The sequence below is a fragment of the Lipophrys pholis genome (assembly GCF_963383615.2).
Source record: "Lipophrys pholis genome assembly, chromosome: 14".
Classification (NCBI taxonomy): Eukaryota; Metazoa; Chordata; class Actinopteri; order Blenniiformes; family Blenniidae; genus Lipophrys; species Lipophrys pholis.
The window spans coordinates 2542282-2564400 of NC_137633.1; the positions used below are offsets into that span (position 1 = coordinate 2542282).

At 41.4% G+C, this 22119-nt stretch overlaps 1 protein-coding gene across 9 annotated transcripts in view; it reads right to left on the reverse strand.

Annotated features, from left to right (window-relative positions):
- Positions 1 to 22119, reverse strand: part of smoc1 (SPARC related modular calcium binding 1) — a 59424-nt gene that overhangs the window by 19169 nt on the left and 18136 nt on the right. For 3 of the 9 annotated variants that reach the window (XM_080480732.1, XM_080480734.1, XM_080480733.1), the window contains exons 2-8: positions 15602 to 15767; positions 14602 to 14685; positions 11675 to 11787; positions 11383 to 11482; positions 7160 to 7207; positions 4180 to 4236; positions 3073 to 3153 (exon numbers count right to left, since the gene is read on the reverse strand). In XM_080480732.1, coding sequence (XP_080336858.1) covers positions 3073 to 3153; positions 4180 to 4236; positions 7160 to 7207; positions 11383 to 11482; positions 11675 to 11787; positions 14602 to 14685; positions 15602 to 15767 — 649 coding nt within the window. Of the gene's footprint in view, positions 1 to 3072; positions 3154 to 4179; positions 4270 to 7159; positions 7208 to 7656; positions 7708 to 11382; positions 11483 to 11674; positions 11788 to 14601; positions 14686 to 15601; positions 15768 to 22119 lie in introns of all 9 variants that reach the window. The other 6 variants (XM_080480728.1, XM_080480729.1, XM_080480726.1 and 3 more) reach the window with 3 other exon arrangements.

Below are 22119 nucleotides of genomic sequence, written 5' to 3' on the forward strand. Positions count from 1 at the left end.
TAACTTCATTCTAACTGAGTTAATCTGGCAGCTAATGCGTTACAGCAGTACTTAATTTAAAGTGTTTAAAAAGTAAATTATACAGACCAAACATGGAGCACAGAGAGGGAATATTGCTAGAAAGACTAACTATATGTTAATTATGGACGTGTATTATTACATTTCCTAACATCTCATCTTCATTGAAGTCACCAGGTTGTCATTACAGATTCAGACCCGGTGAAAATTGTTTTTTCATTTCGTAAAAATTCTGCTTTTACATGGCAACGATTGGAAAATGATGTCGGTTTACGTGAAACGAAACACTGGAAAGGATGTAGTTTTCGTGTCGGGCCACCAGTGGGTGCTGTTGGTTGTTTTTGCAATGAAGCCACACACACACACACATGCGAGTAGAGAACGATGCACAACAAATATTAACAGACATTCAAGTTGGCTTGTTATTACGGTGACTGTCAAAATAAAAGTAACAAGTCCCAGGAGAATATGGACCGGGAGTCATGACATAACATTGTTGTTATCGTCGATTATGTGGATTGTCGTTATTGACTCACGCTTGTGCAGAAGACCTGGTTTACATGCAGCTGAGTACAGGTACTGCTTTCTCTCTGTACATGGATCAATTCAAAGTATAAAATATTAATGTTACATGCACGTACATGTGGAAGCATTTGAAGGGAAATGTGTGTTGTTTATATATGTTTATATGTATGTAAGTGTGTGTATATATATAGATATATATATATATATGCATCAATTAGTCCGCCTGGATCACTACTTGCTGATGATGTCAGCAGGACCTAGTTATGGAGAGTTGGTCCCCAACATGAGAAGCTCCAAGCTTTTTATTGGTTCCTCATTTTCTTATCATTTTGTATAATTCATGCACAAGTCAAAATCGTTGTTGTATGTGTGACACTGTGGAAAGTAAATAAGCGAAATAAATTAAATGAAAGTTTTGCGTTTTCCCACGAAAAAGTTGAAACTGGGTCGTATAAATGGAAATATATTTTAAGAAGTCTCACATGCACACACAGTCACATGCAGATGCAGACGTATCGCTCAAACGTGACGACGTCTCCGGCTGAGTCGACCTTGTCGCTTTTCCTCTGCGGACGCTGACTGAAAACAGGGCGGTGGTGTTTTCAAAGAGCCGCCACGGTGAACATCTCCCTGCTAAAATACCCCCCCCCCCACCCCCCACCACCACCCCCACCCCCACCCCCAGATTCTAATCAGGTCTGTGTGTCGGCAGCGCAGCGTGTACTCTAAGGAGTGAGTCCGACAGTTACAGTACTCGTACGTTTATAATTCTTATGTAAAGTGGACACGCTGTCAAAGATCTAACCGGATTTGTGGATATTTCTTTTTCTTTTATTGTAAGAAAGCCACATTTTATGAGCAAGTAGAAATGATTCTGACTAAAAGCTCATTCAGTTGTAAAAAGACTATTAAACTAAATATTCTAATCTAATCCATCATGAGTTCACCTCCCCACTACTTTTTCTCTCCTATTATGTGAAGCGTATTTCTTCTTTATGGTAAACTTCAGTGAATGCATAAAACTGTGATGGATATATTGTACAATAAAAAGTTTAAGGTCAAACATGTAAAAAATAACAAAATAAATGTCTCTTTTATAGATTTCCTGAGCTTTAATAAAAGCGGCGCGATGTCTCCGCCCCCGCCGTTCACCCGCTGACTCGCTACAGAAGCGTGAAAGCCGTCCAGCTGCCCAGAGGCCGGTGAACATGTCGGGGCCGTAATTGAAAAGGAGACAGAGAAAACTAAACAAATTACACCCAAAAGAAAAGAAAACCGAGAAACCTAATCCCGGCGGCGCAGGGAAATGTTTTACATTTCGTCCCGAGCTGCTGGGATTCTGGAAAACCGGCTGAAGTGCGACACTATATTCCGGCTTCATCAAACGGCTGGTTGGTGTAGTTTTCACGTCTTGTAGTTTTTCAGCATGTGGCTAATAAGTCATCCTGAAAATGCTGCGTAAACAGTGAGACTGCCAGAGGCTGGATCTGGCCTCCCTCACAGAAAAACTGTCAATTTAATTTAGTGAGCGGCGTGTACTTTGGTGGTCGTGTCACATGTCGTGTTAACGGGAAGGTCTCGGCTGGTCCAAACAATTCTCGGTGCTAAACTACAATGTAGCTCGAGCGATGGGGGACGGTGGCAGGTTGTACTTTATTTCCGCTGCACACATCGAACCTTACAGAGCAGTACCATTAGTAGCCACTGGGGGCGGTGTTGAGATAATCAAAGTGTTTGAATAAAGTTTTTGTGACACTTTGGGTGGTTAAAAAGCCTCAGAAACCACTGCTGTACTCTACTCTTCCTCTCCATGTTATGTCAGTATTTTGATTTACAGCAGCGCCCTCTGGTGGACCGAAGGCCAAATGCTCATTTTAACATACTGGATGTATAAAATCAGTGACGTTTACACTATTTGAAAAGCACGTATCTGTTTTTTTCTTGCACATGTAGAGCATAAAAGAGCCTTATATTGTATAAAGCGGCGCAGAAGATGAATGAATGACTTTTACGGGGAAATAATACACCCAAAAAAAACGAAAACGCAAAAATACTGTGTTTTCACATGAAACATCGTCGTGTTAACGAGGAATTTCTTTATTGATCCCTGTGACAATCCAAGGATGCAATTTTAGACAAAAAGACACCAAAATTCAAATACTGAATTGAATTGAATGCAATACTAAGATCAGGCACTACAATAACACAGATAAAAAGTAAATACAAATAAAAGGTAATAAAGTCGCCAGAAGTTCAAATATTCATTCAGTCAATGTTTTTAGTTTTGTATTATATTGGGCACACAAGCTTGCAGCTTTTAATAATATGTAGTTTATAATCTTATAGTAGTAATTAATTGCAAGGCTCCACTGAAAAGTTGAATCTATTTCATTCCTGTTCAGGCCCTCTATATTTACATATATTGGTTACTTCTGTATTAAAATACAATGATCGTATGATGATGACGTCTACAGGTGAGATATAGATACTGATGGGTTGGGAGGGGATACTGGAAAGGATGTGTCTCACCTTGTCTCCTGGTGGTGGAGCTGTTCTGTTTGCTCTCCTTGTAAACCAGCTGTTTGATCCACAGTGTCGGAGCCGTGATCTCTGCAGAGACACAACGACACACATGGATTACTTCAAAACAAACTTTGCAGGAATATCACACCTATCAGCTGATGTTTCTAGAGTTTTCCTTGAGATCTTGTGGTGCATTAGTAGGAAATGTGAATATTGAATTCCAGATATTTGCAGAAAGTACACAAAATAATAATGCCGGACATTTGACCCATGAGAGCAACATATACCAAAATATATACTGGGCATTTCACTCCTGTTTGTCGTTTCTAAAGGATCAGGTTTAAAAATAAAAAAAACTGTTAATGTTTATTCAAACACATTTATTTATCTTTAAGTAAAAAAGTATAACATGAAAAACAAAACCACAAGTGCAACAGTTCAGGACACTATAACAAGATTAACAGCAATATATATTAATGTTAGAGATCTGAGAAACTCTGGAATTTAAACAAATGTTTACTTGACTTTTCAGGCCCATTTTCATGACGTTTCAAATGAAAACACACTTTTTTTTATTTAGACGACAACGTTTTTGAAACGACGTCCGTTTCCACGGAAACGGCAGGAACACTGAAAATGATGTAGTTAGCATGCCAGGCCACGAGTTGGCGCCGTTGGTTGTTTTTTGTGATGAGAACATGGCAGAGGAAGAACCGTAAAGTTGAGGTTTACTCCGTTTCCATTCAGTCGGAGTCGGAACGTTTTCAAAAAGTTGCGTTTTCAGTGGCTCCGAGCGCCGTTGTCGTGTAAACAGATACACAAAATTGTACAAAAGTGGGTTCTCGCTTAAAAATTGTTGCATAAACGGCGTCCTGAGAGTTTTTGTGACTGTTGTGTCTGTTACACTCATGCTTTGTCTTCTTTAAATGGACATTTCTTTGTATTTAATTTTTATACATTTTTCTCAGAAAAAAACCCAAACAACTCAATCAGAAATCCCTCATGCCAGGAACAGAACATTTTCTTTTGCTTCTTCAACTTTTTAACAGAAGACAAAGAGCCACTACAAATGAAAGGTGTGACTGTTATGGGAGTTCTAATAGAGATGCTCACCGTCGCCCTCTGGAGGGACGTGCGTCTCCATCGTGGGCGTCGGCTTGGAGCCGTCGTCTGGGTTGAGAGTGAGAAAGAAACGGAAAGAGACTACCATTATTGAGGTTAATACAATCTACTCTCCAGAACTGTTGAATGGTTGGGATTTGCACATGGCCCGGCCAAGACAAGACAGGTAGAAAAACAAGACGGAGAGAGAGAGAGAGAGAGAGAGAGAGAGAGAGAGAGAGAGAGAGAGAGAGAGAGAGAGAGAGAGACTGAATGGTAGAAAAACACAGGACGACCACCCGCGTGTGGCTCACAAACAAACAAACAAACAAACAAACGAGTCGCTCTTGCACCAACACACACTCACATGAAGATTGTTTTTCACAGGGACAGAATCCAACATTAATCCAACCACAGGAGGGAAAAGTACGTCTGACTGCTTGTCGACTGGTTGGTTCTGGTTCTGGTCCGTGTTCTCAAAGAAGTACTCGTGTAGCGTACGTAAATACATATCCTCAAATTCTAGTTATTTGCAAGGTACAAATATAAAAAGTATGCGTGACACCCCTTGTTTTAATTAATCAATGACCTAATGATCTAAGCGGGGCTGCCACAATATAAGGGACTGACTATAACTAAATTGGGACCGTTTAAATATTGAGTTAAAACGTGCATCTGATAATATTGTGTAGATAACGGGTGTAAATGTGAAGGAAGCTATTCTGGGAAGAAGAAACTGATGGGAGACCTTGAATAAAGCCGTGAGTCGAGCTGCCCAGAATACTCACCCGGGGCGTCGCTTTGTCGCGTCTGGAAGCTTCCTTAAGAAATAATTCAGTCAAAAGCAAAAACAGCATAAACAGGAGCGCAGGGCTCTTACATCACATCACATGTTGGTTTATTTCAGGACGCCGGGTCGGCCTGACCCCACGTGGCTCAGACTGTGAATCAAGAGGCCACGGTTAACGGGCGGCACTCGGACAAGTGCAAACCTGGCTCAAGCACAGAGAGTTTCTTTAGTCGTTAGTTTTAATTCACACTCTTCCCTGAAAAAAACCCCACTTGGTGTGTAACTGAGCGTGTTTAAAAACAACGTGTGACTTACAGGATTTGTCAATTACAGTTTGATCCAGGTCTGGACTGTGTGCTACAAACTGTGAGGGGGGGGAGAAAACAGTTCAAGTGAGCAGAGACAGCAAACCTTCACTTCACCTGCAGCACAACCAGAACAACCGTGTGTCACGAGCACGACGCCTTCAGCCCACCAGGTGTTCTGGGCTTTAATAGAGATTATCGTCAACAAGCAAGGCATTTTACAGTCTGACGCATACCTGTTAAAGACCTGTCAGGACTTTCATTAGATAGAATAATGATTGTGGGCCTATATCGGTGTATCGGGTTAATTTTCTATCTTGTTTTATATGACTTATGACACAGGAAGCTGGAGCCCAACTCGCCTCCACTCAACTCAGTTTCCTTCGTTTTTCATTACACTTCAGCACCACGGCGGTGTGGGCGGAGTTTTTCCCCGTCGCATTAGCAATCCCCCCCCGATAGTCTCCTGATGCAACATATCAGCTCAAATAATATATCAAATAGTATATATTTGTATTTATTTATTAATAATATTACAAAATGTGGATTGCTATGATGGTGCTTCACTGTCTGGTGTTTCGGTTTCACTGGTGCCCGTGTTAACTGGTGACTTCTGGCACGGTACGATACTTTAAACGTTAATGGAAATGCGGTTAAACAGCGTTCGCCGGGACAGCTAAAGATTTTGGTCGGATTTTTTTAAATCTGTGAAAAGACAACGCTGAAGGAAGCCGGTCACCAGTTAACAGGGAAACCAGTTAATCCTAAACACCGGTGGTATCCGTGGCTGGGAGAGCTCCTGATCCTGGTAGCGTGTCGCTCTGTCGAGCTGCTGAATCCTCCGGGTTGAGTTCTGAGCGTCTCTCTCTGGTCGTGATCGGGTCTTAAATAATGGCGGGGTGAAGGAGCCGCCCTCCTGGTCCATGTGCAGGCAGGTTACACCCTGGATAGTTGACACTCACATTTACCCCTGTGGGGCAGTTCAGTGTCACCAACTGACTTTTCTTTCTGGAGAGCATTCTAACTCTGCGGAGGAAGGCCTTAATGCCCCCAGGTTTTACTTCAGGGCCAACATACAACACAATTTCGGTCCGGTAAAGTCGTGCCATAATAATCTTTGAATTAGAATTTTAAAGTTTTTCTTTACCATGGAGAAGAGTATACATGATCAAGACGTCTATTTTCACAAAACAAAACAATTAGCACTGAAAATTACTACAATCTCAACACAAAGCCAATTATAATGAACCTTTCTGGGGCAAAATGCAGTGAAATGGACCAAAAAAACCGTTGCATTGTGGGTGTTTTCATATAAAAGTCACTTTGTGGGGCGATCAGCCAAATGGACAATTACTATATTTACGATTTTATTTGTGTTTCACCTTGTATGAATTAATCTCAAAGTGCTAAAAACAACTAGATCATCTAGAAGTAATGGAAAACAGCAATAAAAATCAGTAAGAGCCGCAAAACAGTCTTCATTTTTACTCTGCCTTCCTCGATCTCTCAGCTCCTCCTTCTCCTTTTTGAAGTTTGGTTGTATTTATGTTTAAATGCTTTAAAGAAAGATTTTCTCCCCCACGGAGATTCCGGAGTGTTTGTTCAGAGCTGCAGAGCCTGAAGCCGAACAGACGCGTGTGGATTTCCTCTCACATGTATTCCAGAGCTTATCTCGCATCGTTTGGAAAGTCCTGCCTCGTTCTCGCCGGCAAAAAAGGAAATAAAACACCTTGAGTGTGTTTTTTTTTTCACTATTTTTAGCTCCCGCCTGGAATTATAAAAGTGAAAGGTTGCGGATGTGCGTCTGCGCTCTGCACAAATATGGACTTTGCTCGGATCAGACGGGACAGAACGGGGTCGGACAGAGACACAGGACATGCAGCAGAGCTCAGCTCACCTTTTCGACCGGAGTTCGGAGGGCCGGGCGGTTTATCGGTTACTGACCCTGTGAACGAGGGGGAAAAAAACACAAAACATCAAAACAAACCAAGTGAAGACTGAACGTCAACAACAGCAGTTCCAGGATGTGTGTGTTCCCCTTTTTTAAAACAAATAAATAAATGATTTTAGCCTTTCCTCCTGTTTAATCTTTAATTAACTGCGAGGGGAAGCGATGGTTCCGGGTTAACAGAGGACACGCGCCCACAGAAAAACAAGCTCCCACAGATTTACCGATCTCCACTTTTAGCCCGAGTTCGTTCTGTTAGTATGAAAACGTTAATCTCAGATCAACAGGAACCGGATGGACCTGCTGCCAGGTCTCGTCCTCGTGTGCTGCATGCAGGCGGTTCTCCTCATGCGGGGGATGCTTGTGGGCAAATCAAGACAGGAAGTGCAGTTGTGAGAAGGAAGAAGAACCTTCGAATGAAGGCGACCGGAAGGAAATTCTACTACCTGACAATCCACTCGTCCCAGCATGAGTTCCCATAAATTCACGGAAGTTTCCTGCAAACGTACGCAAGATGATTGATTTGGTGTGAGAGTGTTCAGCGCCGTCTGAGTACCGGTTCTGGTCGAGAAACAAGCTCGACGTTATTCCTCCTCCGATAAGACACTTCCAGTGTTTTCATCGGTGCCCATATTAGTTCAATTTGCCCAAACGGTGGGATTAGTCTCCACTCTTCGCAGGACACAAAGTAAAACTGTTTCAAGGATTCATTTTTATCCAAAGCTTTTAAATTTGCATGTTTGTTTTTTAATGTTTTGACATTTTTCTAATGTGCTCGTTGTGTTTTATGTGCCTGTTTTGTCTGGAAGCTCAATGTGCTGCTGCGTGTCTTGAAGAAGAGATGTTTAATCTCAACGAGGTTTTTCTGGTAAAATAAATGTTAAATTAAAAAAACTGAATAAAATAAAGTCACACAGGTCGAAAAATTAACAGCATTAAGCTTCATTTATATATGAAAACAGCGTATAAATGTCTCGATATGGAATATTATTAATGTATTAATTTGCAGCAAAGATGGATCAAAAGTGTTTTTCATCACTTGTTTTATAGAAACTGTGATCAAATTAGGTTTTTTTTTGTTTGTTTTTTTATCCTTTTTAAAACCTACCTCATTTTATATATATATTTACACAGTTTTTCTCAATTTTATTCTATTTAAAAAAAGAAATTCTACCATTCACAGATGGCACTTGCAGTTTTGATTCTGAGTTATTCTCATCATTTCAGTTCAGAAGTATAAAGAATGTCATCCAATAAAGTATTAATATATTTACTAACGATATATTTCCTGCACACTCAGATAACGTCAGTTTCCTCTTTAAAATACCTTCAAAAAAGTATTTCCAATATTTCAATCTTTTTATTTTATGTTTTCTTTGTTTGAATTGGTGTTTTGTTTTTATTGTAAATGACATTAGGATTAATATTATTATGAGTAGAAGTAATATTTGTCATTTTTGCATTGTAAAATAATTGCAAAATGACCAAACTGCTTTTTTTTGTTGTTGTTCCAATTCACGTTTTGAGAACCTGTAAGGAGAAGCCACAGTTCAGCTTCTAAACCTCAATAAATTACTTTTATAAAGTACTGCTGTCTCTGAGCGGCTTGTATCTGTCACATAACTCAATTCAAATCTGGAACAAAGACAAACTATGCTTATTTGTGCTCTTTCAAAGGATAAACGATATCTGCAGGGTACATAAAAACAGTCTCCAGCAACTAATAAAACACTAAAGTGTCAGAAAGTTTGGAGCAACACAAGTTTATATTTCATGTCGACAGCGTTCACCTCCGTGACTCACAAACCAGCAGAAGAAACATAAACAATCGTTATTGGTTTGAGGAGGAAAAGTTTCTCGTCTTCAATCGACAAGACATGAAAACTTCCTCCAGATGACAGAAATACTGAATATTTCTATTAAGTAGTTACTATTTAAAATGAGAGGACTTTTTTCTTACCTTTATATCAGCAGGTTTGAATACTTCCACTGAGCTTTAAAAACTTTAAATGCTCACTGCGCCCTTTCAGAGTAAGGCTCCGTTTACACGACGTTTCGCTTTAGTTTTGTTTGCACGTTTTGAAAACAATGTCCGTTTAGACGGAAACAGCAGAGACACTGAAAACAAGGTCGTTTTCATGTTGGGTTATATAATACATGTGATACATTTCCCACCAAAATCTTTGCTGCAGAATTATACGAAGGCCTCAGGCTTCTCTCTGAACTTTTCCACTGAACTTTTACAAAGCCTTAGTGAGGTTTTGTAAACAGTTAAAAAAAAAAAAAAAGTTTAAATAAAAGAAAGCCTTGTGGCTTCCTGGTATGACTGGCTGGTTCACGCTGCTCAGTTTGTGGAGCGAAAGCAGCAGGTGGCAGGAGACAACAGGGGTGATTAGTGGAAACACGGAGGAGTGAGAAGTCGCCAGGAATGCCGTCGGGGACAGAGAGAGGAAACGAGAGCGAAGGAAAGAGGGAGAGAGAGAGAGAGAGGGGAGCCGTCGGTCGTCTGTGGAGCAGTTTCAGAGGGGCATGCGACCACTTTCACCACACTCTCCTCAGAAAATGTGCACCATATGCTCCAGTGGCCTGAGCAATCCCATTTTGGCAAAGACCCCTGTGTATTATCTTCTGAGGGAAAATGATGGTGATTATCATAAAGTGTTCCCATCCAGGATGAGTGTGTGGAGCCTCGCTCGGCCCTGCTGAGAGCACTTAGACAAGGGGGGGGGGGGGGGGCTGAGAGGCCCCTCCGTGTATGGCCATTAGCCTTCTGGTTGACCTTGCACCTGCTATGCATCACATGACATGTAATACACATGTGCTGTGCAGAGGCGGGTTCTCCCTGTCATCTGCAGGCTGAGCTCAGATTTCATCTTTCATCAGCACAGACAGTCGATTCACTGCTAATTTACTCGATTCAAGTTCTACCCAAGATCCTCCCCGAGCCTCTGTGAGCCTGAACTCACTCCGACACGGTGACTGCTTTGTTGAAAGTAGTCATTTTTAACTAACTCTGGAAATTAATCTGAACATTTTTATAATTATGGTTTTGCATCAAACTTATTGTGTGGTAATTGATAATTTAATTTAATTTAATTTAATTTAATTTAATTTAATTTCATTTCATTTCATTTAATTTCATTTTATTTTATTTAATTTTATTCTATTTTATTTAATTTTATTTAATTTTATTAAATTTAATTGAATTTAATGGCTGAGAAGAAAATCCTGCAGGTGAAATGCATCTTTCAGCCCACAGATGTTTCCTGCTGCAGCTTCCATCACAATAAAGAATTCAATGTTAAATGTGGACAAATTACAATTCCTGACAAACATTTTAGTGAGTAATTTTGTTCAAATTCATCGGTTGTTTCCCTTCATTTATAATACTATTTAAAGTTTGTCCAAACCCTGAAGTTGTCCTTCATGCCACAGTCCACTTTCCCCCTCCATCATCTTTCACTTTATGCCGACGACACTGTCGTATATAAATCCAATCCATCATCTACAAACTTGATCTGGTTTTCATATTTTTCAAGATGTTTATTGTGTAACAACCGGCTAGAGTCCTACTCTATTTAATGATGAATGATCTACATCTGTCTGAACGCATCAAAACCAACTCTTTATAACAGATTTTGCCGATTTGTCCTAATGGTCGGACTTAATATGCCACAGCAGGACCTTATTTTTTTTATTCGTAAAGATTTAAATTAACATCTTGTTTTGCAAAAGTGTCTACCTGTTGCTTCGAACTGTTCAGTGCCAAGACAGTGACAAGATGGAGAATGAATTACATTCAAGTGAAATAATTGTCCCATAAATGTCTTTTCAAGCAGCTTCTTGCTTCTTCTGTTTATACTTCTCATCGACTGTAGTTGATCTTCTCATGATGTATTTTGCATTTGCTTTCGTTCTTTTTGGCCACAGTGTGTTTTGAAATGTGTTCCGTGTCACTTCATCTCCCTTCTCACTTCCATGATTGTATTATTTTGGGACTCTATGGAAACAAATGGAGGCTTTATCTTAGTAAACCTCTCTGGCTTGCATTTAGTTGAAGACGTCCGTCCTCGTGGTTGTCATGTAAACATCTTATATATTGTTGTATAATTCCTCCAGGACTGCTCAGATAACACAAAATCCCCATTTTGCCGTCCCCGGGCCGTGGGTACCTGAACACACCGGGGTCCTGTTGTGCACAGAGGAGCCACTGACGGGTTTTCCGTCACTATTGACGCACCAGCAGTAACCTGTCAGAGTGTGGCACTGGACCTGCGCAGACACAGACAGAGAAAAGTTCGATTTGAAGAACAACAACTTTCCTGTTGGAGTCGCGGCAAAAAGGTGCAGGAATTTCCGTGGGTGAAGAAAAAGAAAAAAAACAGAAGGGAGGACGCCTCGCGGGGAGACTGACGGGAAGATGAAGCGTGAAAGATTTAGAGCTGTGGAGGATCTGATACGGACCTGAGCAAACGTTCCGTCCTCGTTGCATTCTGGGATGAAGGTGGACTCCTGAGGTCTCCGGGCTTGTTCCAGCGCCTGGTTCCTCTCAACGCGACACTTCAGCTGACCTGCATCTGTAACGTATTGACGGGGGAGAAGTCAAACCTGCTGCACTGCGCAGGTGGAACTCTTCTCTCTCCGGCTGAACGCCACAGGAAGTACATGACAATCACTCCTCTCTTACACTGTTCATACTTCGTGCCCTGATCACTTCTGATCATGAATATTCTTCATTTATCAACATCAGGTTTAGTGAAACTGGTACGGAACAGAGAAACAGTTTTTATTCATTTATTATCCGTTACAAGACGAATCTCTGGTGGAAAAAGTCTTCTACATAAAAAACCTGCTGATTGTCAGTTTTTGTTTATTGATTTGACCCAGACTGGTGGATCTGAAGGTTTAAACTGACCCAGAACATTGTAATGTCTAAAACCTTTTTAACAGAGATTTACTCTTTGTACTAATATTCAACTTTTTTTGCGTGTATTTCAAGGTACAACTGTTAGATTTATGTTATTTTTTACTGCTGTCAAATGTCAATTCTGGCCCAGACAGTACGTGAGGGTTGAAAAGCAGGACAAGCAACATTTCAAATATGGAGGAACACGCCAGCGTTTTAAGTATTTCCACGCAGTTGGAAAGCACCTTGAATCCCCTTGTCTGAATATAAATAAACTTTCCACGCCTTGGAGCTGCCGAGCCCTGTTTACTACCGCTGGCCTCCGAGTCTGTGCCGCGTCAGTGCCTTGCTTAAGGGCACGATTTGATAGTCATAAAGGGAAAATTGAGCTGTTCAGCTATTCCACCCACTGTTTTCACAGTTTTCAGCCATTTTTCCAGCCTCTTGGCTTCGAGTGCAGGTTTGTCCTCGTGATCATAAGCAGCTGTATTCTTATCTATTTCATATATATCTACATTTGAATCACCTTTTACTAGATCAGACGCATAAAAATGGTGCACACCCCCCCCCCTCCTGACACCGACCCCTTCCAGCGCCAGACGCCCTGGAGGCTACGCTGCATTGTTAGTGCAGAGCAGTGCGTCATGTCCTCGGCGTTGATACTTTTTGAAATGTCAGTGGAAACTGAGCTTGTGATGAGCCAGACGCGCTCGGCTCGCGAGGGAAACACATGGAAGTGGCTCTAAAGGTCAGGTACTCGAAGTGGGCTTCGCACCAGCTGGTCACTCGTTCAAAACCCCGCCGGCCGGCAAACTACCGGTTTCTTTTCTTCTTTTTTTTTTCACCGAGTCCACAGTCATGCGCAAAATATTCCCCCTGGATGAACAAGAGTTTGAAAACAGTGGCGTGTGGACCTGAGAGGAGGCAGACATGTCGTCTCCTCCGAGGTGACGGGCTGCTGATGATGTCACCGGGCCGCGGTTACACCGGCGTGTAAACACGGACTTTGACTTGAGCTTGTTTAGTCTTTACTTAACGGCGTAATGCTCGTGCTTTATGGAGACGAAGTGAAAACGACCCCAATAAATCTGATTTATGGAAATGTGAAAATTAATTCAGCAGCTGTTGGCAGGTCTGAAGATTGAAGCAAAACAACTGAGAAGCTTTTTTATTGTGTTTGGGGAGACGTTGCCCTGCGGCCTGCAAAACCTGGTTCACCTTCAGAACTAAGCTCCTGCAGCTCATAAGCTTTATATATATATATATATATATATATACCTATACATGCAAAACATTAGGTATATCTTTATATCCTGCTGGTAGCATGTTGGAAACACTTTTTCCAGAAGAACTTAATTCAACAAATTGACAAATACTAAAAAGTTTTCGCTTCTTATCGACCTTCCAGGATCGGTTGTTGGCTGAACGTCCTCATGTGACTCTTTTCTTTCACTACATCCCAAAGGAGCGTTTTTTTAAACTATGGAGGATTGTTTGTAGAACTCACCGTCATTCCCTCGAGAAGACGTTTGAGATGGTGCGTGATGCTGCTGGTAGCAGTCATCAGAAGATAATACACTGTGGTCATGAAGGTGAGAAATGCTCAGCATGGGTGAGTTCTACTCATTTTGATAGATTTTCAGATTTTATTTTAAACAGGTGCGTCTTTATTTCCGAGTAAATGTGATGTGAGCAGACGGAGTGTTCGACTCATTACAAGCAAAACAAAAACTGCACGTCAACACAAACAGCTGAGATTCTTCAAGAATTCCCTCGTTCAAGTGGTTTTGATCCTCTGATGAAGGAGCCACGAATATACTGTATGTGTTTGAGCTGGTTTTCTTTGTTCTTGCACTTTTTAGCAGAATTAGAATTTTCTGCCGGGTTTGATTTTAATCTTCCAGCCGCTGCCGCCAGCCTCCTCCGGTCTCTCCGTCACTGTAAACACGGCCGGGCCTCGCGAGCCGCCCGCTCACATAAAGCGACTGGACGAGCTTCCCTTCCCCTGGCGCAGCGCGGTCACCGCCAGACTAAGCCAAGTGTTCCCATGCACAGCACGGGGAACAAAACTCTCCAAACATGGATTTGCTTGGTCGGCTGTTTTTGTAATGGCTAACGAAAAAACGAAAAGGGGGGGGGGGGGGGGGGGGGGGGGGGGGGCGCTGAAAATGGCAAGTTCCAACCTTGACTCTGGACCTATCAATCTCTGCTGTTGTTGAGTGGCTGGCATCCAGCGCCTGAGGAAGTGTGTGATCCTGGTCTGTAAAAACTTACACGCCTACAGGGAGGCGGAAAATGAAAGACATCTTCTGAGTTCAGCTGCACTTTGTTCACGACCTTCTGCTGCTGCCGTGACGAGCAGCTGGGACATCCACAGGCCGATTAAAAGCCTGTTTTATAAATCATGGGGAACTCTAGTGGAAGAGTTCAGTTATTGTTGCTTCAGCAGATTGAGGAGTCGTGTTGAGCTTTTCTGTTTTCTCACCTTTGAGCTCCAAGTTTCTCCCCTCAGGTGGGGAAGTCGGTGCCGGAGCCGCCGGCAGCTGATCGACTTTAACCCAGTTTTTACCTGAAAGAAGCAAAAATATTCAAATTAACAAGAACTAGAATTATTTATTGATTGTAAGTTGTCTTTGTTTTGTGTGTATACTGCCTTCAGACTCCAACAACACGATAAAACTACATCAGTAAAGTGAGTTGTAATCTGTGGCACTACTATGGAGACTCAATAATCTCTTGATTAAAAAAAAGATTTTATTTACAAAATGTTTATGAGCTACTGTTGCTCAGCGTCACTTTCTCTTTCCCAGAATTTGTTTGGTAATTATTATTACATTCTTCTAAACTTCAGGGTCCGTAAATAAGTAAATAGAATGTTGTTGTTTTTTAATGTAACAATAATAATAACTTTATTTATATAGCACTTTAAACAACAGTTTTACAAAACAAAAGTTTGCCATCTTTTTTTTTTTTCCATTGTAACACAAATGTTCTGAAGTAACAATTACTAGACACAACCGATAATGTAATATTATTGGCCAAAAAGCTCAGGCCTCAGTGTTTGTTGTGTCCATGACTCTTAAGAAATTAGTTTCCTTGAAATTTCTACAATTTGCGGGCCTGATTTAGACCATTTTCAGCACTTAATGTCAGAATAATAAGCCTCTGACAGCCTAATATTTTTCTTTTTGAATATATTTATATATATAATTTGGCAGAATGGATTCATTTCGTGATTTTATATCAAAACCTTAAGATGAAGTATAATAATATCATTCATTCCTTCAGGAAATCACATTTTCCCACATTCATATGATGGATTTTATCATTTTAATTGCTGCTACTGTGGCGTCGGCATGAGAAATTCAAACTCGCTCTTCAGCCCCAGCGTTTACCTGAACATGAAAATCGGAAAAAATCAAATGTCATAGCTTCTTCACATTTAGTTCTAGATTTCACTTTCAGTAAACTCCGATGCTTCTCACCTCGACACCGGCCGCGGTGAGCCAGCGTGAGAGTCTTGTCTTTGCAGCGCGCCCTCTGCAGCTCGCAGCCGGTCTCATAGCTCCGCCCATCCGAACCGCACACCGGCTTCCCCTGTGTCCGCGAGCAGATGACGCCACAGTGACCGTCTCTGTCGCCGATCAGCCACTGCAACGACGACACCACCACACAGCCAGACTTCACACTCAAAAGTACTGAGAGAAATGTGGGACTTGTCGTTTAACTGGAGTTTGAACAAACGTGAATCTGATCTGATGTGGTAACGTGAGGTTGAAATGACAACGGAAACTTCGCTTGTTACGTTGAGCTTCAACAAGAGAAAACTCCCCGTTTTTACATTTTCGTTTCAGAAAAGTTTTGCGTTCACACGGCAACGTTTTGAAAATGATGCCTGTTTCCACGGAAACAGCAGAAACTAAATAAAATAAATCATTTTCAGTGGCATGTTGGGCCACAAGTTGGTGCTGTTGATTGTTTTTAGAATAAAACCACAGAGAACAATGACTATAGAGTAACAATGGGAGAACACGGACAGACGAGGAAATTCGATTCTTATTACGGTGACTGTCAAAATAAAAGTACCAAGTCCCAGGAGAATATGGACTGGGGGTCATGACGCTCTGGAGGAAACTTTGTTCTGATTGTTTCCACGGAGACGGCGTTTGCCCATTTTCAAAAACTTGAGTTTTACCGCCCTTGACATGGAGTCAGAGCGTTTTCGAAAAGTTGTGCTTTCCATCGTTTCCATAGAGACTGAGTTAAGGCGTTTGGTTGTTTTTTTTAAACTTCAGTTTTCTCCTTTTTAACCCCGAGTTGGAGCTTTTTTTCAAAAAGTTGCATTTTTGTTCACGCGACAGACTTTGTCTCTCTTTGTAGCTCTGAAGCCGGCGGTGGCTGTATGCCGACTCGCTGGAGTACATCTCAATTGTTTTATTTTTTGGGAGTTTAAAAACTGTTAAATTCAGGCCGAACAACTTGATCTGGCTTCAGCGCCGACTCAGAGCGCCGTGTTCCTGCAGCAGGACGGAGTCTTAAGACCCACAGATATTTGTAACCTGCTTCCCTTTTAAGATTACAAGGTTTTCCTTCCCTGATTGCTCCTTGATGGATCGGCTTGTTCTTTCTTTGCTCCCTGCGCCTGAACAAAGGCTGCATTCAACGGGATCTGAGATGAGGCCAAACTAATGCACAAATTGGACTCGAGGGTCGCCTGCCTGTTTTGCTCAAAAACATCTCTGCTTTTCAAACACTCGTCTGCTGCTGCCTCTTTGTTTAGGCGACTTCTTCAGCGGGCCCACATGTTAATTGATGTTTGGCTAAGAACCGGCAGAACCTTGATTAAGCTTCAAGTGTAACCAAACTCTGGAGCGGCGGGAATCTTTCCTTTTCCTCCCGTCAGCCCAGATCTTTTCCTCGTGAGGTATTAGCGAGGCCATTCCTGCTCCGCCGCTGGAAAGCGGCCTCCTCTCTGACAGCCGTGATGGTTCTTGGCGTCGCAGCCGCCTCCAGTGTGTTTCAGCTCTGCAGGGTCGGAGGGGGGAGCGCCTGTTTGCCAGGATGATAGAGTTGTGGGCGAGTCGGGAGAGGGAGTAGGTGTGCAGTGAGCAGCACCAGAGAAGTTACCTGAGCCAGCCGCTGTGGAAACAGCTTCCACTATCGCTTGTTTTGTCTCGTTAAAACGTTCGTGGCCGTTCGAATGCGCTTATAAAACAAAAATAAACCCAGATTTGGAGGGAAAATACTGCATAAGGAGAATTTTTAATTTTTTTTCAGCCAAGGCCTCTAAAGAAATGACCCGAGATCCTATTAAAGGTATGAAGGAAGAAGAACGTGGTGGAAAATCAGACGTCACAGTTTCCATCGTCCTCCTATCAGAAGCCTTTCCTGTGTTTCCCTCCTGACCTCATGTTTAATGTCAATACAAAAAAACAAAAAAAAAAACAACAAAGCAAACTGTATTTTGAAAAACACCAAAAATGTTGCCCGGAGACCAGATCGGAATCAGACGGACGCGAACAGAAAGCAGATCGTGGCGACGCCAAAGTGCTGACGTCACGAAGAGGGATAACAGTTACAAACACTTTTAATCAAACGTGCTCTGAGCAGATCGACCCGCCGATGGCATGTTTCTCCTCTGTGCCTTCGCGTTAGTGTTTCTAATGCTGCAGAAGGAGGCGGTCTGCCACCAAAAGCCTCCGTCTGACCTCTTCCTAGCCTCCATCCATCATCTGTTCACGCTCCACTCTGAATGGCTGAGTCAGCTGACGGTGGACGAAATGCAACATGGATCTTTCACACGTCGCCCGGTTGGAGCAGGAAGTCCAAGCGGGTGACTGGGGACGCCCCGATGCCGCTATATTTAAAGTAGTAGTAGTAACCTTGAGCTGCTTGGAGATAAAGAGCACCAATACCACAACTTATGAAATGACACTGAGCCTTATTAATGCTCCAAACACAAACGATATGCGAAGGCTCTGCGATGCGTCGAACCACACAGCCTCCGCGTCGACACTACGTTCATCACAAGGCTCCAGTATGCTACTCGCTACACATTTTCTCCAGCTTTTCAACATTTACACACGAGTCTCGTTGGTCCAAAGACGTTGTTTTCAAAGTTTATTACTTTTCCTCCATTTGAATATTGGATGATAGGAGCTGCATTCAGAATCTGCTGTGTCTGTGTGAGCTGGACTGGCTCCGCCCACACATGCCCATCTTGGGACGAGGAGGAAGTACTTCCTCTCGTGGTGCCATGTGCCAGAGCAGAGCTGCCTAATTGTGGGAGGAGTCAAAGGGAGGAGCCTACCTTGATTGTGATTGGCTAAACCCCCGATGACACTATAGAGGGTTTGATTTCTGATTGGCTGGTTGGAGCAACACACTTTTTAAAACCTGAAACAAGCCAGGGACAGAGAGGACAGACTGTCTTCACTTTTGGGGCGTCAGTCCAGGTATGGGGACGATTATTACTGTTGGAAAACCTTTAGGAAGTGAATATTGCATAATATGGTTTTGGAGCCGGTGACTACGAGTATTCCATGCAGTATCGGACCCGATATATGGTGAACAATAGGGATGCGCCGATTCCGATACCAATTTGAAATGCTCTATATTGTCCCGACTTTTTTTGATCAAACATTTCGGGTCTTTTGGATCCTCCTTACTATAAGTACTTGTTTCCAAAATTGTCTCAATGAGAATATTTATGGTGCGATAAAGCATCAAAATCAGCACAAACTGAACCTCCTTCATTGTTACGCTTCAAAAAAACTAAGAGGCTCACACCTCCGTCACTTTTCTGTCGTTTGACTTTGGTCTTCAGTCCAGAGAAAGACGGGCAGCAATGTGTCTTTTCTGTCACATACAGAGAAAACATATTCACGCAATCAACAAAAAAAGTAGAATACAATGGAAAAGTTCATTTCCCTCATTATTGAATACAATGAATTAGATTTACTACACATAAATATTTTTGTTTTATTCTTAAGAATGAGTTATGGAATGCCACAAATACTGTAAAATACTCAAAATATTAGAATATTTCAAACACTTCTTTTACAATAAGACCATAAATATCACTGTTCATTTTGTTATATGCTTAGTTTATTGTTATAAATGTAAAAATAACTTCATTTTTAATCATATTCCAATTTTAAACCAAGCAAGCAAAGGGAGAACATGCAAACCACTTTGAAACAATCATGTTACAGCAGCAGCATTAGATTTCTCCTGGTTTAAATACACGTATTGTCTATATATAATGTCTCTCGTTGTATTTAAAATAATCTCTTATCGACTCTTCACTTCAGAAGTTACATTTATATAAGTTACTTTTATATGTAAGTGTGATTGGCATCAGAATTAATGTGATATTTAAATAACAAGCAAGAGACCTGTGAAGTCAGGTCAAACTGTATTGGACAAATCAAAGAGTGAAACATGATTTTCTTTTTTTATGATAAAGATTCAATTTTGATCCAATCGGCCAATTTTGTGTTATTTTTAATTTCAATAAGCTGTTGATTTCTTGTGTTTCCGTCCCCAATAGAGTCACATACTTTTTTCGATTCTGTGATTCAGTTCAGTTCGGAAGGTTTCTTTACCTTGTCAAATTTCCCGTTTGCAAAAGAAGAAAAAAACCAACTAACTTTTCTATCTATCAAACACCAAAGTGGTTCACAAATCAAAAACTCTGAGCAATGCTGCCAAAGAATGAAGGTTTCCAAGCTCCTCTTAACAATTAAAACTTTATCAACTTTGTCACATTTTGGGAAATTTAGAAGCAACAAAGGAGTTTAAACTTGTTAGAAATCCAAAACGCGGAGAGGAAAACGGGGCGCCGGCCAGAAAAAGATCTTATGAGTCACCTTGTGATTTCTTTCCTTTTTTTTTTTTAACTTTACAGATACTGAACTTGTTCTGCCAGTAATCACAGTTAACATCTAAATTTCAGCACAAACATGCCAACAGCTGATTTAAAACTGCATCTGTCCAACAATATTTAAAAAAAATAAATAAATCAAGTCCCTCCATTTGGCTTGTTTCAAAGAAAATAACACTTCATTCAGGATAAATAGTCACGGGGTGACTCATCAGGTAACAGAATAACTGCATGATAGACTTTATCAGCAAATAAATAAGGATTATTGTGACGTTTCATGTCAAAACGCATCGTTTCCCGTTTCCATGGTAAGATTTTGAAAACGGCAGAAACACCAAAGCCTATTTTTCATGTTGGGCCACTAGTGGGCGCTGTTGTTTGTTTTGTAAAGAAAAAAAAAGGTTCTGAAAAAAACAGTATATATTTCAAAATATTGTCTCGTTCGGTATTTTCTTTTAGTTTAGTTATTGAACCGGTTCACCAAGTTCAAACATAAAGAGAAGAAAGCTCTTGTTTGTACGGAAACAGACAGTTTTATGGTGACTGTGGTTTTGGCAGCGAGCTGCAGAAAGCTCTCGTCAGATAGTTCACAGTTAAATTAATCAGGATATGAGAAAGAGCAGACGGGGAGGAAACACAGCGGAGTGTTGTCTTCCTCTAAAACGCTGAAAGACTGACAAAGAAACCCTGAACCTGCTTTACATCAAGGTTTTTTTCCTCATTTCGGAGTTGCTTACTTGTTTAATCACGCAGTTTGTGCAGAAAGTGGCTGCTTTAGAGCTGTTAACCCCAAAACGTCACATTTCTACAAGGATGTAATCATATTTAAACAATATAATGTTTAGAAAGTGGAAGGTTAACGTCACTGAAAGGTATTATCATGGTCAATTCTTATAAATGACTGTTTAAAGTCACACAATCAATTCGAAATAACTTAATTATGTGCCATTTATTTAGAATATTATCTGTAGGGAAAGCATAAAACTGGAAAAGTTGCACATCTCATGATTCTCGCTGAAAATTCTGAAATACAGTGACGAATATAAGCCATTAATTGTCACTGGTATAGAAAGTTAAATCTAAACTGCAACTACTAATTGTGTTGTTTGTAACAAACATGGCTAAACGTGGCTCCAATCTGTCAGTTTTCACGAATAGAATTTGCAATTTCAAATGTAATAATGCCTATTCTGTAATATCTTGCCTGTGATATAACAAAGTATGCTTGTATGTTTCCTCAATGAAACAATTTGATCTGTTATTTCTTAGAAATTCAGTCCTATTCATGTATTATTACACTATTGTGTCAAGCTATTACATTTTCAAAGGATTATATTTCAATGCTACTATATAAGCAGCCAATAATGCACATTATTATTATATTTTTGGCAAAATGTTAAAATATTCTAATATATATTATTGTAAATGATGGCATTGCTCCAGCCTCGGGTGGATTCCAGGCTGGTGAAAGCTTTCTGTGTGGAGGTTTGCATGTTCCTCCTGTGCACTTGTGGAATTTCTGCAGTTATAAAACAGTTTATGAGCAAAGGCAAAACCCGATATGAGACATTTGTTATAATGTGAAGCAGAGTAAAAGACACATGCAGTGGATCTTTCCACAGCTCGGGAGTCGCCGGATGCAGAACCGTCACAGGACAAACACACACCTACAAACTGTGGGACTAAACCAGAGTATCCGGAAGAACGAAAACCTCACATGTGCACAGAGAGAACATGCAAACTGCACAGAGAGCGGAGACTGAGGCGACTCCACCCGGGGTTTTCTCTCGGAGTCAAAGCTGCGGCTCGTCTCTTCTTACAAAGCCTCCCCTGGCCTGAGCCACAGTTCAGGGATTATAAATAAAAGCGGTGTGTTTCTGTTATTAACTGTGGAATCGGTTCAATCGCGATCCAGAGTGGTGACCTGCGTCCACCCGTCCGGCCTGCCGCCCACTCGCCGACCTGTCCTCCCCGGCGCAGCCTCGCAGCCCTAATGGATGCGGCGTCCACCTCCGCCGCCATAATGGAGCATTAAATCACTGTCTGGTAAGTGGAAATAAACACTTCCTCCCCACAGTTCTTAGTCACAGCCTCCCACCCACCGACTCTTCTCCTGCA